Source organism: Sapajus apella, unplaced genomic scaffold (genome assembly GCF_009761245.1).
Source record: "Sapajus apella isolate SASKATOON/1434 unplaced genomic scaffold, GSC_monkey_1.0 scaffold11, whole genome shotgun sequence".
Taxonomy (NCBI): domain Eukaryota; kingdom Metazoa; phylum Chordata; class Mammalia; order Primates; family Cebidae; genus Sapajus; species Sapajus apella.
Window position 1 is genome coordinate 10,028,623 of NW_022436951.1, and position 17,969 is coordinate 10,046,591.

Consider the following 17,969-nt stretch of genomic DNA (forward strand, 5'->3'; position numbering starts at 1 on the left):
TTTTTTTTTTTTTTTTTTTTTTGAGATGGAGTTTTGCTCTGTCCCCCAGGCTGGAGTGCAGTGGTGCCACCTCGGCTCACTGCAACCTCTGCTGCCCTGGTTCAAGTGATTCTCCTGCCTCAGCCTCCTGAGTAGTTGGAATTACAGGCCCCAGCCGCCGCACTTGGCTAATTTTTGTATTTTTAGTTGAGACAGGGTTTCACCATCTTGGCCAGGCTAGTCTTGAACTCCTGACCTTGTGATCTACCCGCCTTGGCCTCCCAAAGTGCTGGGATTACAGGCGTGAGCCACTGCACCCAGCCAAGAATATCTTTCTTTATGAAGCCTTACTTAGTAACCATAAGAGGTTTGTTGCCCAATGCACTAGACAAGTCAATACACAAAGATAGCAGGTTACAGTCATGAAAGAGGTGTAATTATAGAGCTGCTGGGTGAGGAGATGGGAGGAAACCTCAAATTCATCTCCCCAAGGAGTCGAGGAGTTTGAGGTTAGGGTTTTTTTTTTTTTTTTTTTTTGAGACAGAGTTTTGCTTCGTCACCTAGGCTGGAGTGCAGTGACATATCAGCTCACTGTAACCTCAAATTCTGGGCTCAAGCAATCTTTCCACCTCAACCTTCTGCGTACTTGGACTACAGGCTTACACCATTATGCCTGGCTCATTTTTTAATGTTTTGTAGAGAGGGCCTCATTATGTTGTCTGGGCTGGTCTTGAACTCTTGAACTCAAGTGAGTTTCCTACTTTAGCCTCTAAAAGTGCTAGGATTACAGGTGTGAGCTACTGCACCCTGCCTGGGGCTAGGGTTTTTAAGTGGACCAAAGTTGGAGATCATTGATTGGTTGAAAAGTGCAGGGTGAAGTCATGAGACAGAAAGATGAAGAAATTGTATTCTCATGCTGATTCAGTTCGTGTGTGTGTGTGTGTGTGTGTGTTAGGGAGAGTGGTCTTTAAACTGGTTGATGTTGGCTGTTCTGCTGGAACTTAGGATCTGCCTAAGCAGTTCTTAAACAAAACCCTTATAATTCCAGAGCCAGAAATCCTACCTATCGAAACAACAGAGATGCAAGTGGTCAGCACCTAGTGTTACCTGACGTTGAGTTATTAATACAAAGAAGCAGGTCAAACTGCAGTCTGATTAATGCTTGGTTATAACTTTATTTCTGTGTAGAATTCTTCTCAACCTTGTAAGGATGGCTTCAACTTGGACTTCCCAATAGAATGGACCACACTTTCATTGTGCTCCTAATTTGTATAATCATAATGTTAAGAACTTGGAATTTCAAATGAGACTAACCTGGATTGGAATCCCAGCTCTCTCAGTGATTAGTTTGAGACCTGGCCAAATTACTTGCATGTCTGTTTTGTCACCTGGAAACAGAGATAAGGAAACTCAGTGGCGGCTGAAGCACAGATATACCAAATAGGCTTATAATTGGCAATCTGGCTGGAAATCGTGCTGCAGGACTTGTGTTGAAACTTTGTTTGCAAAAGCAAGCACATTTCTTTTCACTAAGATTTTATATTTACTTGCAGTGTATTTGGGAATGGGAAGCAAATAGAGATTAAGAGGGTAAAAATCAAGGTCACTGAGAGTACTTAGCATGGTGCCTAACACCTAAAAAATTAACTGCATATATTTATCAGTTTTTTTCCACTACATTGAATTTCTTAAGATCTGGATTTGTTCTTATTTATCTGAATCTAACAATGCTTGGCACCAAATGTAGAATTGAAATGAATTTTCTTCTTTGCAATCTTGGCTAAAAAATGAGGGTTTTATCAATAACTTTGTAGAGTTAAAAATAAGTCTCTTACGGGCTCTTGATATTCTTCCTGTTAGAAACACAAAGAAGCGGAAAAAGTTTGGAAAAATGAAGTTGACAAATCTTTTATTATCAAACACTCAAACTTATTCCTTACTGCCTTGTTAACACTTGATTTGTCTTCCCTTTTTTGTTTTTTTCTTTTTGAGACAGGTTTTCGTTGTCGCCCAGGCTGGAGTGCAGTGGCCCGATCCTGGCTCCCTGCAACCTCAGTTCAAGCGATTCTCGTGCCTCAGCCTCCCAAGTAGTTAAAGGCGCCTGCCAACACGCCCGGCTAATTTTTGTATTTTTAGTACAGACAGAATTTCTCCATGTCGGCTAGGCTGGTCTCCAACTCCTGGCCTCAAGAGATCCACCTGCCTCGGCCTCCCAAAGTGCTGGGATTAGAGGCATGAGTCATCCGTTTTTCTCACTTTTGTTTACATTTAAAATAATAAACCTTGAGGTTGAGCGCGGTGGCTCACGCCTGTAATCTTAACACTTTGGGAGGCCGAGGCGGGTGGATCTCCTGAGGCCAGGAGTTCGAGACCAGCCTGGACAACATGCTGAAAACCTCGTCTCTACTAAAAATAAAAAATATTAGCCATGTGTGCTGGCACGCGCCTGTAGTCTCAGCTATTCGGAAGGCTGAGGCAGGAGAATCGCTTGAATCCAGGAGGCGGAGGCTGCAGTGAGCCTAGCCTGTGCCATTGCACTCCAGCCTGGGCGACAGAGTGAGACTCTGTCAAAAAAAAAAAAAAAAAATTAGCTGGACGGCACCTGTAATACCAGCTACTCGGGAGGCTGAGGCAGGAGAATCGCTGAACATGGGAGGCGGAGGTTGCTGTGAACCGATATCGCGCCATTGCACTCCAGCCTGGACGACAAGAGCAAAACTCCGTCTCAAAAGTACATAATAAAATAAAATAAAATACCTTGAACGTCATCGATGTAAATTTGGAACTGCTATAGCGAGATTCCATACATCCCGCTTTTGGACGTTTTATTCCAAAGACACAAGCAAAAGGAAGAAAACGCCTGCGGTGAACCACAGCTCACGACAACTTGGTGACTGCAGGATCATTGGACGACGGTGACACCCATCCAATCGTCGGAAAGTCCGGAGAGAACGCTGTCTGGATTGGTTAGAGGAAACATCTCTCCAGGTTCGTTCAAGAAGGGGGTCAGCCGGCAACGCCTCTGGCCAATCAGAGAAAGCATGAGGGCGGGCTGTGGCGCAGGAAGGTGGTGGATCTCGGCGGGTCAGACCCTCCTGCCGTGATGGGGGGGCGTGGCCTCCGCTTGCGGGCTCCAGGCTCGCTGGGCCGCGCGCGGGGTGGGCGGGGCCCACGAGCCTGGGCGGGGCGAGCGGTGTCAGCCGCGGAGCCGGATGCGGGCGGCACGGCGGCGGCAGCGGCCCTGGGGATGGGCGGAGCCCCAGCCGCTAGTGCTGGTGGCCGCCGCTGCTGCCCCAGCCAGAGCCTGAGCCGCCGCCTCTGCACCCGCGCGTCGCTGCTTCCCACGGCGGCGGTATGCTGGGGAAAGGGGTAGTCGGCGGTGGCGGCGGCACCAAGGCGCCCAAGCCCTCCTTCGTGTCGTACGTACGCCCTGAGGTGAGGGGGCGCCGCACGGGCGGGGCGTCGGGCTGGGGCGGCCCGGGCATGGGGCGCCTGGAGCCCCTTCCCGGCGGTGGGGAGTGCCGCGGATCGCTTCCTGCCCTTGTGCAGGGCGACTGGGCGGCCAAGCGGGCTGAGGCCGCAGGGGCGCGCTTGGGCCTCCTCGCCGGCCGGGGTGGGGACCCCGGCACCGCCAGGCAGGTGCCCGAGCGCAGGGCCCGGTCGCTGGCGACTGGTGGAGGTGCCCGAGCCGAGAAGGGATTGCGGCCCGGGACTCCCATGGGGATTCTGGAGAGGAACTGGGATTGTGGGCACTGCTGGGACGGGAAGAACCGGGGGTCGGGGCTCCGAAGGGGGCCTGACCGGAACCCGCTTGGGTCTGTCCTGCCGCTGAACTTTCTCAGTGAGCCCAGGAGCCGGCCAGCCACCGCTCCCTGCCTGTGAGTGCTTCGGATGCCACTGGCGGGATGCCCTGCACCTACGTCAGTCCGCCTCCCATCAGCGCTGAGGGGAGAAACGGGGGTCGGCCCGGCCTCCGCCAGTCTCTGGCTCTCCCTTGGAAATTCTCCTCCGTCGCTTCTTTCTCCTCATCCCCTCACCATCGTCCTTTCCACCCACTTACTGTTCTGAATCTTCATGTCAAGAAGTTTGTTCATTCATTCAGAAAATACTTCTTGAGCTTCTACTGTGTGTGTCAGGCACTGTTCTAAATGCTTGTGATAGACATCAGTGAATAGGACAGAGAACTCGGCTCTCCTGGAGCTTGAGGGGGAGAGGAGAAAATGGTGAATTATAGATATTTAAGTAAATTATACGGTGTAGTAGGAGGTGATAAATATCATGGGAAAGAAAAGGCATCTTTTTCCTCTTCGCAAAGGTGGCATTTGAGCCGAGATTTGAAGATATGAGGAGTCTGAGAGAAGAGCGTCCAGGTAGAGGGAACAGCCCCCCAGGGAAGGTCGTGAGGTGGGAGTATGTCTGAAGGGTTGGTGGAGCATCAAGGAAGCCAGCATGGCACCGGCCCCATGGACAAGGAGAGGAGGTTAGAGAGATCAGAACTTGTAGGCCTTGCTCAGGGCTTCTTGAGCAATAGTTCTTAATCCAAATGCCTACTGAGATGCCTTCTCATTTTGGATTTGTGAAGGTTCATTTCTGCCCTTCTCTCCAGCAGAAGTGCAGAAGCAGGACCAAATTTGTTGCAGATGTCTTCCCACCTCTGTCGTGCAGAAGCACGTGGGCTGTGGATGAGAGATCTGATCAGGGAATGCTTCTATGAGACCACCTGGGGCCTGAAGCATTTGCATATGTATCTTTAAATTCAAGATAAGTGTGTTTTCTCCAGGGGAGAGTGCTCTTAAAATCGGTCTTATTTTTAGTCCTAGTATTAAAATACAAACCATTTCCTGTTAGCACTTGATGTGGAGTCAGGGTAGTCTTAAATTTTCAGCAGGCTTCCCTTGTAGTATCATGTGTAAGTAATACAGTCAGTTTCTCTTTGTGCCTTTTTAAAACATTTAAAAATTTAAAAACAATTTTGGGGGTATAATAGGTGTATATATTTAATGGAATACATGAAATATTTGGGATGGATGTGGTGGCTGACACCTGTAATCCTAGCATTTTGGGAGGCTGAGGTAGGTGGATCACCTGAGGTCAGGAGTTTCCAGACCAGCCTGGCCAACATGGCAAAACCCCAAAATTAGTCAGGCGTAGTGGTGTACACCTATAATCACAGCTACTAGGGAGGCTGAGGCAGGAGGAGCGCTTCAACCCAGGAGGTGGAGGCTGCAGTGAGCCGAAATTGGGCCACCGCACTCCAGCTTGAGTGACAGAGCGAGACTCCATCTCAAAAAATGAAAAAAGAAATATTTGGATACAGGCATACAAACATGAATGGGATATCCATCACCACAAACATTTATCCTTCCTTTGTGTTGCACACTATCCAATTATACTCTTATTATTGACTGTAGTCGTCCTGTTGTGCTATCACATACTAGATCTTACTCTGTCTAACTGTATTTTTGTACCTATTAAACATCCCCACTTCCCTTTCTCCTGCTACTCTTCCCAGCTTTTGGTAATCATCATTCTATTCTCTATCTCCATGAGTTCAATTTTTTTTTTTTTTTATAGACGAGTATGGCGTTTTGGTCTTATTGCTCAAGCTGGAGTGCAATGGCGTGATCTCGGCTCACCACAACCTCCACTTCCCGGGTTCAAGGGATTCTCCTGCCTCAGCCTCCCTAGTAGCTGGGATGAGATTATAGGCCTGCACCACTGTGCCCAGCTAATTTTTTATTTTTAGTAGAGATGGGGTTTCTCCATATTGGTCAGGCTGGTCTTGAACTCCGTACCTTAGGTGATCCACCCACCTCAGCCTCCCAAAGTGCTGGGATTACAGCTGTGAGCCACTGTGCCTGACCAATTGTTTTAATTTCTAGCTTCCACAAATAAATGAGGACATGCAAAGTTTGTCCTTCCATGCCTGGCATAGTTCACTTAACATAATGACCTCCAGTTCTATTCACTGTTGCAAATGACAGGATCTTATTCCTTTTTATGGCTGAATAGTACTCCCTTGTGTCTATGTACCACATTTTCTTTATCCATTCATCTGTCAACGATGGACACTTAGGTTGTTTCCAAATCTATTTATGGTGAGTAGTGTTGTAATAAACATGGGAGTGAAGATTTCTCTTCGATATACTGATTTTCTTTCTTTCTTCCTTTTTTAGAGACAGAATCTTGCTTTGTTGCTCAGGTTGAAGTACAGTGGCATGATCACAGCTTGCTGTAGGCTCCACTTCCTGTACTCAAGCGATTTTCCCAAGTAGCTGGACTACAGGTGCATGCCAGAGCACCTGGCTAATTTTAAAATTTTTAGTAGAGATGATGTCTTGTGTTCCCTAGGGTGCTCTCAAATTCCTGGGCTCAAGCAGTCCACCAGCGTCAGACTCCCAAAGTGCTGAGATTGTGGCGTAAGCCACTGCACCTGGCCCTGATTTCCTTTCTTTTAGGTATATACCTAGCAGTGGGCTTGCTGGATCATATGGTAGCTCTATATTTAGTTTTTGAGGAACCGCCATGCTGTTCTCCACAGTGGTTGTACTGATTTACATTCCCACTAACAGTGTATGAGGGTTCCCTTTTGTCCACATCCTTACCAGTATTTGTTATTGCTTATCTTTTGGATATAAGCCATTTTAACTAGGATGAAATGATATCTCATAATTTTTTTAATATTTAAAGATTTTTTAAAAATGTGAAATGCTTCATGAATTTGTATGTCATCTTTGCATAGGGGCCGTGCTAATCTCTATATTGTTCCAATTTTAGTATATGTGATGCTGAAGCGAGCACCCACTGTAGTTTTGATTTGTGTTTCTCTGGTGATCAGTGATGTTAAGCACGTTTTCATATACTTTATTTTTTTTTTGCCATTTGTATATTTTCTTTTGAGAAATGTGTATTCATATCTTTTGTCCATTTTTAATTGAATTATTAGATTTTTTTCCTATTGAGTTGTTTGAGCTTCTTACACATTCTTATTAATCTCCTGTCAGATAGATAATTTGTAAATATTTTCTCCCATTTAATGGATTGTCTCTTCATTTTGTTGATAGTTTCCTTTGCTGTGCAGAAGCTTTTTAACTTGATGTGATCCCATTTGTCCATTTTTGCTTTGGTTGCCTGTGCTTGTCGGGTATTCTTTGTGTCTTTTTTTGATAGAGCCCTGGCTGAAGTGCAACTGATCTTTAAACTTTTCTCTTCAGTGAAATTAAACTGCAAGTGGAAAGTCTTCTGAAATGTGGCCAGAGTTCAAGAATGTTCAAATTCTTCATCCACCAAATGCACATGTTGTAATTAGACATGTTTCTCTCTTTGCCCACAGTGCCTGATATATTTCCTTTGAGGGATAATTAGGGAAGGGGTGTGGTTCATCCCCAAAATAATCCTGAAGTAGTCACATTTTTCAGATCCTTATAGTTGGCAGTTTTGTTTTCTTGCATTAAAATAATGCTGTGCAGACACTATGCCTCTTTGTTGTAGTCTGACTCTAAACATGTTTTGTAACAGAGGATAAGGCTCTGACCTAAATTGTGGATGGTTTTTTAAAAGATAAAGATAAGGCTGCGCATGGTGGCTCATGCCTGTTATCCTAGCACTTTGGGAGTCCGAGGCGGGTGGATAACAAGGTGCAGAAATTGAGACCATCCTAGAGAAACCCTGTCTCTACTAAAAATACAAAAATACCAAAGTTAGCAGGGTGTGGTGACAAGAGCCTGTAGTCCCAGCTACCCAGGAGGCTGAGGCAGGAGAATTGCTTGCAGTGGGAGGTGAAGGTTGCAGTGAGCCAAGATCGTGCCACTGCACTCTAGCCTGGGCAAGACTCTGTCTCAAAAAAAAAATTAAAAAAGGTAAGAGTAGGAAAGGGTGAGAAAGCAATGTATTTTTAAGTATGTAGGTTTTACCAAGTAATCATGCTATGTAAAAGGCAGATGAGCAGCATTGAGGCATAACTTACGTGCTTCTGAGATCCCTGGGTCTGGTAACCTATTCTTGGCTTACCCAGTGGGAGGAGTTCCTCAGGACACTTTTCTGAGTTGTCCTCTCCTGTTTCTACCCTGTTTTCCCTTATGTTGCATTTCTCTGAAGTGCCCTGGTGTATGTCATGCTGTTGCTTATTTCTTTGTATGGGTTTTGGTAATTGGGAAATCTCAGTTTCTTAGACACCTGTTTGTTGGTGGATGACTGAGCTGCCAGAACAACCTTTACACCTTATGATGTAATGATACCTGTATCTGGTGATAAGCTTGTTCTTGGTTGATCAGATAGCTTCAGCAGTGGTGGCTTTCAGTATGCCAGAGAATCTGTCAAGAGTCAGCACTTTGTGTTAGAAACAAAAGTGCTTAACTGGATAAGATATTTTAAGATCATGCTTTTAAACATGATGACCTTACTTTCTTTCCTTGTGATCAGAAAGGACTGGCATCAGACAGCATAAAATGAGGACTAGTAGTTAACTCTGACTTTTAAAATTGGATTGCTGCCAGAGTAAAATGGCTTCTTCTATCCTTGACTATTCTAAATCAGTGAATGTGACAGTTAAAACCTTGAACCATAATTTAGGAGCTTTGATCACGCTTTGAAAACTCTACTCAGAGGGATACAAATTGGTAAAGCTAGTTAAGCGGGCAGCTGATGGCTCTGAAAGTTGAGATGAACAGGAGGGAGGGATCTGGGGCTATCTTGATGGTTCCTGATGGCTGGTACCTAAAAACATCACAGCACCCCCAACCCCAGCCCAGCCCCAGACACAGGGTGCAAAGGATGTTGGTGCCTCTGTGAGGGGACCTGCTGGGTGCTGAGCTCTGCTCTAGGGAGGGATGTGGTTACAGTTTAGGTACCAAATCCATCTTTCTTGTTAAATAAAACATCTGTTTGAGTTATTATTCCAGAAGCCATAAGCATTCTTTGTAGAAAAATAAGGTACAGATAAACAAAAACTTTTCTTTTTTTCTTTCTTTTTATTTGGAGGCCGAGTCTCGCTCTGTCGCCCAGACTGAAGTGCAGTGGCACAATCTTGGCTCACTGCAACCTCCGCCGCTCAGGTTCAAGTAATTCTTCTGCCTCAGCCTCCTAAGTAACTGGGACTACAGGCACCTGCCACCATGCCCAGCTAATTTTTGTGTTTTTAGTAGAGACAGGGTTTCACCATATTGGCCAGGCTGGTCTCGAACTCCTGACCTTGTGATCCACCCACCTCGGCCTCCCACAGTGCTGGGATTACAGTCATTAGCCACCGTACCCTGCTAACAAAAACATTTTTTAAAGAAAAATTATAAACATAAACAACTTGGAGTGTATTCTATACACCTCAAGGAGATATATGTGTAGGTATATATGCATTTTTTTTAACCAAATTGGGATTAATATTGTTGATCATATTTTGTAATCTGCCTTTTTTCACCAAAAATATATATTGTAAACATCTTTCCATGTCAGTCGTTATCCCACAATGTCATTTTAAATTAGACCTCTGACCAGGCAAAATTTAGCTTTCAGAGGGTAGCTATACTTGTACCCATTTTGTGGGCATTCCAAATAGGGTGAAAATGTACTTTCTAAGAGTTTAGATCAGTGTTTGACCTGAATGAACTAATAATAGTTAATGAGTACTTGCTTGTGAATTTTTAGCTTTGGAAGAGAATTTAAAGATAATATACTCTGCCTCCATTATACTTTTCCTCCATTACACAGATGTGGAAACTGAGGCCCTGTAAAGTTTAATGTCTTGCGTGTGGACACAGTGTTATTGCAGAACAGAGATAAAAACTGTCTCCTAATAGCCAGCAGTGCCATGTTAAACCAGGATCACAGGAGCTCAGGAAAGGTTTTATATAGATGTGGGAAGAAAAGCCAAGAGAGATAAAGATTGAGAAGAGTAAAAAAAATGTGGTGTGGCCAGATGCAGTGGCTCACACCTGTAGTCCCAGCAATTTGGGAAGCGAGGTGGGCTTATCATGAGGTCAGGAGTTCAAGACCAGCCTGGCCAATATGGTGAAACCCTATCTCTACTAAAAATACAAAAATTAGCTGTGTGTGGTGGCGTGCACCTGTAGTCCCAGCTACTTGGGGGTATTGAGGCAGGAGAATCACTTGAACCTGGGAGGCGGAGGTTGCAATGAGCCAAGATTGTGCCACTGTACTCCAGCCTGGGTGAAGAGCGAGACTCTGTCTCAAAAAAAAAAAAAAAAGGTGTTAATAGCTGTTTTTTATTTTTTCATTTATCCCTCAGGAGAAAGAATGCATTTTGTTGCCTAGTTCTTATTTAAGGCCATTTCTTTTGGTCAGGAGAAGTGAATATATGATCCTGTATTCTTCCCTCAGTTATGACTGTGGATATATACAAAACAAAAATGAATAATTACTAGTATTTATTAGGCACTTCTGTGTTCCAGGAACTATGTATATCTCATTTCCCCCTTTCAACAATTTCAAGAAGGGAATACTGTTACTACCTGTCTTTTTTGGTTTTAGTTGTGGAAACAGACTCAGAGAAGTTGAGTACCTTATTTAAGGTCATGGGGTTTGTGCCAGTGTTTAAACTAGAGCAGTCTGACCTCGGGACCCATTCTCTTATCCTTGTATTTATGAATGTAAGGAATATTATTAGTGAAACATGCTTATATCATGAGTAGCCTTTGCACAATAGAATGCTTCCTTATTAGTGTTCTGGCAGCACTTTCTTTCTTGGCTTTTGTTAGATTGTCAGCCAGGTAACTGCTGAACAGATATAGGGATCTCTTGGTTGTTTTAGGTCTCTAGAGCTGGTGTTTTTGAAAAATAGAATTAATTAGTTGAACAGATAGTTACTCAGCACCTGCTATATCCCAGATATTATTCTAGGTATTGAGTGGGGATACATCCATTTACAGAACAGATAAAATTATTAGGATGATTTTTGTTGGACTACTAACTTTGATGTCTTTGGTGGATAGATGATACCAAGAAGAGATTGCCTTGTCTTAAAAAAAACTTCCGCCTTGGTCCTAGCAGTAAAAGTACCTTTAAGAACAAAATCTAGATCCTTTGCCTTATTTTTTTAAGAATTCATAACCTGGCCAGGCACGGTGGCTCACGCCTGTAATCCCAGCATTTTAGGAGGCCGAGGTGGGTGGATCACGAGGTCAAGAGTTCGAGACCAGCCTGGCCAATATGGTGAAACCCCATGTCTACTAAAAATACAAAAATTAGCAGGGCACAGTGTCCTGTAATCCCAGCTACTCGGGAGGCTAAGGCAGGAGAATCACTTGGGTGGAGGTTGCAGTGAGCCAAAATCATGCCACTGCACTCTAGACCGGGTGACAGAGCAACACTCAGTCTCAAACAATGAACAAACAAACAAACAACAACAAAAAAAGGAATTCATAACCTTTTCTCCATTTTCAGCTCATTTTTAAAATCTCCCAGAACTCACCCAGCTGATTTCTTAATAGCATTATTTTCTCCTTGAGCTTGAAGGTCATTGGTAGGCCAGGAGAAGACATTAAAAGTCCTTCCTGAAATGGTCACTTTCTTAGCTGTGGCTTTAGCCTGATGATCTGTCCAAAGCTTCTGCTTTTTCTCTCCTGCCTGTGCTTTCTGCGGCATCTCCCTGGGTCTTATCCAACACAACGTCTGCAGATGGAGCCTCAGAAAGCATCATGAGGCTCTGTCAAGCAGCACTTCCTGCAGCGTCAAGCAGCGCTTCCTGCATCCTGATCAAACAGCTGCCACATGGACAGCCACTGTCTTAGAGCAGATATTCTTCTGTACCCTACTTCCAGCAGAAATGTTAAAATTAGGGCTACCATCAGAATTTTAGGCCTTGGGGACCCCATACTTAGAAGTTTAAAGTTCTGGGTCTTTCTCTAAACATCCTCAACAGGATGTTGGATGTTCTTCCACATTAAACCACCCTATGTGATGGTGTGCTTTAGAGAAAATTCTATTATTATAGGGGCCAAATAACTTCTTATCGCTACCAAAAAAAGTATACCTTATTATGATAAAGACAACATAGTAAAGTTGCAGAGTTTGAAAGTTAGAAAAAGAAAGCTGCCAATGATGGTAGCTTATAACCAAAGCAATGATTCCATTTTTAAGAATGTCTTTGCTTTGTTCATGAGTGTGTATCTTATATGGTTGCATTTGTAATTGTGTAAAAATTTATAGCCTATACATGTGGTTGTCATGTTGAAGATTTTATGCTTGATCCATACTGATAGAGTATATAGGTTAAATTGTTTTTCCAGTAAATATTCACCCTCAGTTTCACATCAAGTTGTGCTTGTGACTTCTCATGTGGTTTTTTCTTTTTTTTTTAAGATGACAAAGAGGGCAGTGGGTTTGCAGGCATTGACAAGAGAACATGCAGGCTCTGAAAAGGGCTCAAGCTGAGATCTTGGCTTTGTTAGGATTATGCCCACAACAGCTATCTGTGGGGCCTACGTGCGGCTTAACAAAGAGCAGAGGTAGACATCTCTGGTAGAAGGAGTTTTGATCAACTACAAATTCAGCAACACTGGTAAGCCGAAGTTGTCTCAGCCTAGCACCCTGAGTTTGCTCTCACTGAGTCAAGTTTACGGTAGATGAGTGCTATGTAAAAATGTCTTCTGAGCTTTCAAAATGAATCATTTAAAATAAACTTATTGAGATTGGGAGGCAGGATTGAACTGGAATAATTCTTTTAACCTCTTATCTTCTGTTGCTTTGGGAGAAAGAACAGGGGAAGTGGAAATGGGGATTCTAGGAGGGTGTACAGCGGTGGGAGAGATGGAGAGCCCCAGGGCCTCACCCTTCCTTTATTTTCCTTTGCTTACCTCCGGTATCAAAACTCTAAGAAAAGCAAGAGCTTGTCAGTAGCCCTTCATACTAGTTATAATTCCAGTTCCTTTAAGCTTCACTTATATTTCTACATCAATAATGGGAATTATGGTATGCCCATGTTATATAATAGATATGTGTGAACATTTATGAATATCAAATACCATTATGTATGTGAAGCCTTAGTACAGGATACTTAGCACATAGTTAACCTTTAATAGATGTGGGCCATTATTGTTATTCAGAAGTTTCATGAGAGTCACTTGGATGGTTTCAGAAAGTGCTTAATCATTAATCTTGATGGCAGAAATCTTGCCCAGCTAAGGTATTAATAAAAGGGGAGTATTTTGTTGTTGTGATTGTTGCAGTGCTGTCATGCCAGGAAAGTTTGCTGTGTGGTAACTCTTTCTTAGAATAGTTTTCATTATCTCTAAAAGTTTCTTTTCCTTGTTCCTTTATACATTTACGAATAACCTGATTATATTTAAAATTCCAGCCTAATGAGAGCACTTAGTTGTTGACTTTTTTCATTATTAACATTTGGCCTTTGACATTTTGCTAGTTTCATTGTGTGGACTTATTTTTCTTCCCTCTTCCCTAATTTCTTTCTTTCTTTTTTTTTTTTTTTTGAGACAGAGTCTTGCTCTTTCGCCCAGGCTGGAGTGCAGTGGCGTGATCTTGGCTCACTGCAACCTCTACCTCCAGGTTCGAGTGATTCTCCTGCCTCAGCTTCCTGAGTAGCTGGGATTACAGACATGTGCCACCACGCCTGGCTAATTTTTGTGTTTTTAGTAGAGATGGGGTTTCACTGTATTGGCCAGGCTGGTCTTGAACTCCTGACCTCGTGATCCACTTGACTCGGCCTCCCAAAGTACTGGGATTATAGGTGTGAGCCACTGCACCCGGTGCCTCTTCCTTAATTTCAAATGGTTTCTCTTCAAAGGTTAAATTTTGTCCATTTATTACAGTGGTTCACTTAAGATATGAGTAAATCAAATTAAGTAAAATCATAAATAGTATAAATAAAATCAAATTATTTCTGGAAGTAATTACTCTGTGTATTTCAAAGGCAGTTATAAAACCATGCTATTTTGATTTTACATTTAAATGCCTTTCCTAAAATAATAGCCATAGTTTTTTCCGTCTCATGCCCTGTCATTCTTCATTTCCTGTAGACCTGGCTGGTGGACAGGCTTTCAGAGATGGCATGCCAAACCTCAGTTGTTTGCTTATTGGTAAGGGAGGGATTTCAGCCATAAGATGGGGCTTAGTATGTGTGGGGGCAAGGGAAGCCCTGGCCACAATGATGAAATATGTTGAAGATGACCTTTCTCTTGTGACAGATTGCCAGCTCCTTTTTCAGACAATTTGTTGTTGTTGTTTCCCATATTTGCTTTTGCTAAGAGTTTTAAAATACTTGAGAATACTTGAAGTGAATGAGCCCAGTTTTTCAAATAAAAAATCTACTATTATCTACTATTCCTCCAAACATAAAGTTGAATCCTTTAAGATCAACTTCCCAAAGTGTCCCTGTACTTGGGAGAAGTAATGATTCCCTTTTACTCGTGGTCTCCCCAGAAATATGTGCCTGCTGTCTATGCAAACCACTGGGAATAGCACTTTCCCTAGGGAGTCAGTCAGTCTGTGGTATTGGGTGTCTTGTTAGTTAAAGAAGGGAATCTGTGGCTCAGATCCCAGGGATGAGTTGTTTGGCATCAGTAGGTACTTCTGTTTTATCTCTGAGGGACTCCTGGGCTAGCCTCAGTGTTTATACTGTGTGCCTTCTCCTTTGATGCCCAAATGTATTCTCTTGGCCCCTCTTTTTCTCACTCTTTACCTACCTACGTTCCTTCCTTCCTTCCTTCCTTCCTTCCTTCATACCTGTCATCTGTCTGCAGCCCCCAGCCCCACCCCAGCTTGCCTAGTTTAGCTTCAAGTTCACTTGCCCTACATATCTCTCTTTTTCTTTCTTTCTTTTTTTTTTCTTTTGAGATGGAGTCTTGTTCTATTGCCCAGGCTGCATTGCAGTGCTCACTGCATCATCCCCCGCCTCCCAAACTCAAGCAATTCTCCTGCTTCAGCCTCCTGAGTATCTGGGACTACAGGTGCACACCACCATGACAAGTTAATTTTTGTGTTTTTAGTAGAGACAGGGTTTCACCATGTTGGCCAGGCTAATCTTGAACTTCTGACCTCAGGTGATCCACCTGCCTCAGCCTCCCAAAGTGCTGGGATTACAGGTGTGAGCCACTGTGCCTGGCCCCTACAAATCTCTTTATGCAGCTTTACGTTCTGGAGAAGAGAAGTGGTTGCTTTTTCTCTTTTTGTTTTAATGATCACTTTCTGCTACCTGCTGAGTATAGAAGATGGTCCATGCTAAAAGGGTAACAGGAGGAACCTGGTGTACCTGTAAGTAGTGCCTGAGGAATGCAGTAAATGTGGCAGATGTAATCTGGGTGGCAGATAGAGAAGTGGTACGGGAGCTCTGGGGTGCATGAGAGAGGCCCTCAATGTGTTGTGTGTGTGGCTGTCTCTGTGGCTGGTCCTGTTACAGAGGAACAGCTGAGGAATAAACCAACCGCAGTAGGAGTTTGGGGATTGGAACAAGGTGTCATAGCATTGTGGAAGAGACTTTGATTTTGGAAAGTTCCGATCCAGGCTCAGCCACTTGATGGTGACCTTAGATATGTAACTTCACCTCTCTGAGACTTCCTCTTCTTACCTGTAACATGAATAGGTATCTTCTCTGTAGGCTTATTTTGAGGATGAGAAGAAATAAACCATATATACCCAGCTAAGGACCTGACACATGGCAGATACTCAACAATTGCTAGATGCTTTTATTATTAATAACTTAATAGTAAGTTATTAATAATAAACTGGAAGATTTATTAATAATGAAGTGGAAGATTTTTTATTTGAGCAACATTTTTATGTATCTCCATTTGCTGAGCACTGTTAAAATTAGGAATCCAAAGAAACAGTCTGTGTACTCAGGAAGAAGCCTCACATTCTGTTGGAGAGATGGCCAGTTACCAGAGTTCTCTGCACAGAGGTCCGAGCTGCTTACTTATGAGGGAGGCATGTCCAGGTGCTCTGGGGACACACAACAGGACCCACTGCAGAACCTGACGCAGCATCCAGTCTGATGCAGAAGCTGTGTAGGACTTGGAAAGGTCAATATTAAAGCAGGATTTGGTGTGGGGAGGAGGGAGGCAAGAAGGGTGTGAGAGGCTCATAGCTGTGTTAGGACCGGGTAGCATCTTTCCCCATCCCTTATGTAAGATGTGTACACACATCTGTGATGGTGAGAGAGAAGTCTTGAGGAATAGAATCCAAGGGGCGCTGCTAGGACATGCAGGCGTATCTCTCAGATTCTTTGAGGATTCCTTCTTTCTGTGACATGCTGCTGTACCATAGATCAGTCTGGCCTTTAATGAGCCAGTGGGCACCTCTCATCTGTCTCCTGGTTCCTCTTGCCTTCTCTCTGTTCTTTTAACTCCTCCCAGCCCTTCCCCTAACTTAATGCTTATAGAGCAGTTTTAGAGGTGGGGGGAGGGGGGAGGCACAGACGGCAATGCCATGTGTCTCTGCAGCTGCTGTCAGTCACATCCGTTAGCTTGAATTATAAAGCAGTGACAGCCCCATAACTGCCACCTGACACCTTTTTTCTGGCACTTGTACATATCCCAACAGAACAATCTTTACTTTCAGTATAATGTGGTAGTTACGAGCATGGCTTTGGTGTCACACAGAGCTTTTCTACTTGCTAATGGTGAATTTGGGCTGGGTATTTAACTTCTCTGAGCCTCAGTTTTCTGATCTGTGAAATGGGAATAATAATAAAAGTATCTAGCCCATAAGGTTGCTGTTAGTCTTAAGTGATGCAATCTGTGGAAAGCTGTTTACACAGTACCGGGCATGTAGTGAACATTTATTAAATGTTATTTAGTTGCTATTATTCCTCACCACTCCAGAAGCTGCAGCTATGTGTATGTGTGTGTGTGTTCACATTCATATGTGTGTTCTTTGGGCCACCAGTGCAGGTCCTGAATGTGGCAAGACTTGATCTCATTTCCTTCCAGCATTGTTCCTCCCTGGCATTCTGTGTGTGTGTCTGAAGCCAGGCATGCTGAACCTCTTATAGGACTGTGCCATACCCACCATGAGTGTACGTAGAGAGCCTCCCTTCTTGCACAGTTTTCTTTTTCAGTGAGTCGCTTCATGGATTTTCTTTCTGTCCTGTAACATTATCTTCCTTGGGGTTTGGGCAGTATGTTAAGTCCAGAGCTTGATACCTTCAATTCAGTTTGGCTTCCCTCTCCTTTCAAGTCAGCCTTCTGCCAACAGCACCCTTCTTTCCCTAATCACTCATGCCAGACCAGTCACAGCCCCTACTATGCCTTTGTGGAGCCCTCTGTGGTGATGTATCTGTATTTCCATGGCCACCCTCTGTTTAGCATCTCCTGGTGCCTGCGACCACCTACCACAAGAGCTTGGCTGGCCTCTCTACCTCCCACTGTTCCCTGTCTGTACCACACCCAGATGCCCACATACCATGGCCAGCCTTCTGAATGTGGCCTTCATGGTGTCATCTTCCCATTTAAGAGTAAGCCCTCCACGCTCTGTGCCCCTTCCACTGATCCAAATGCTAACCAGATTTCAAGGCACACCCACGATCCTGCCTGCTTCTGGTTCTGTTGAAGGAGTGTTAGCTTGGATTTGGCTCTAGCCATTTCTTTTCTGTGTGACCTTTTGCTTCCTGAGACAGGTCCTTATCGCATCAAGCCTGCCGACCCTCTTTGGGTATGGTTCACAGATAATAAGAAGACCAAGCCAGTTAACTGTTTGGTGAGATCAAGTCTGTGGGATCTGAGACTTATACTGGTATTTGGGTCCTACCATTTCTTTTCTAATATGAGATTTATTTATTTATTTATTTGTTTGTTTGGGAGAGTTGAATGAGGTGTTTGGATTGTTTAAAGGCCTAGCAAATGCCTGGTGAGAGTGATCCTTGCTAAGAATCATAAATGAGTAATGCTTTCACTGCACTTCGAGAAATGATGAGCTGTCAAAACAGAGTGAGGAATTTAGTTTGCATCTTAATGAGCAGATACTCTCTTCCTTCAAAAAAAAAAAATGTGAGGCCAGGAAAAAAGCAGTGTGAAAAAAATGTGAAA

The 17,969-nt window shown here is 43.9% G+C and overlaps 1 protein-coding gene and 1 non-coding gene across 4 annotated transcripts in view; one reads left to right on the forward strand and one right to left on the reverse strand.

The window, feature by feature from the left end:
- The first annotated feature begins 3,162 nt into the window (after positions 1-3,162).
- Positions 3,163-17,969, forward strand: part of MTMR12 (myotubularin related protein 12) — a 91,677-nt gene continuing 76,870 nt past the window's right edge. The window contains exon 1 of one of the 3 annotated variants that reach the window (XM_032279021.1): positions 3,163-3,414. In XM_032279021.1, coding sequence (XP_032134912.1) covers positions 3,334-3,414 — 81 coding nt within the window. In that variant the 5' untranslated portion in view covers positions 3,163-3,333. The remainder of the gene's footprint in view (positions 3,415-17,969) is intronic. The other 2 variants (XM_032279023.1, XM_032279022.1) reach the window with 2 other exon arrangements.
- Positions 6,677-6,780, reverse strand: LOC116552479. The gene has a single exon (XR_004269409.1). It is a non-coding gene; the product is annotated as a U6 spliceosomal RNA (small nuclear RNA).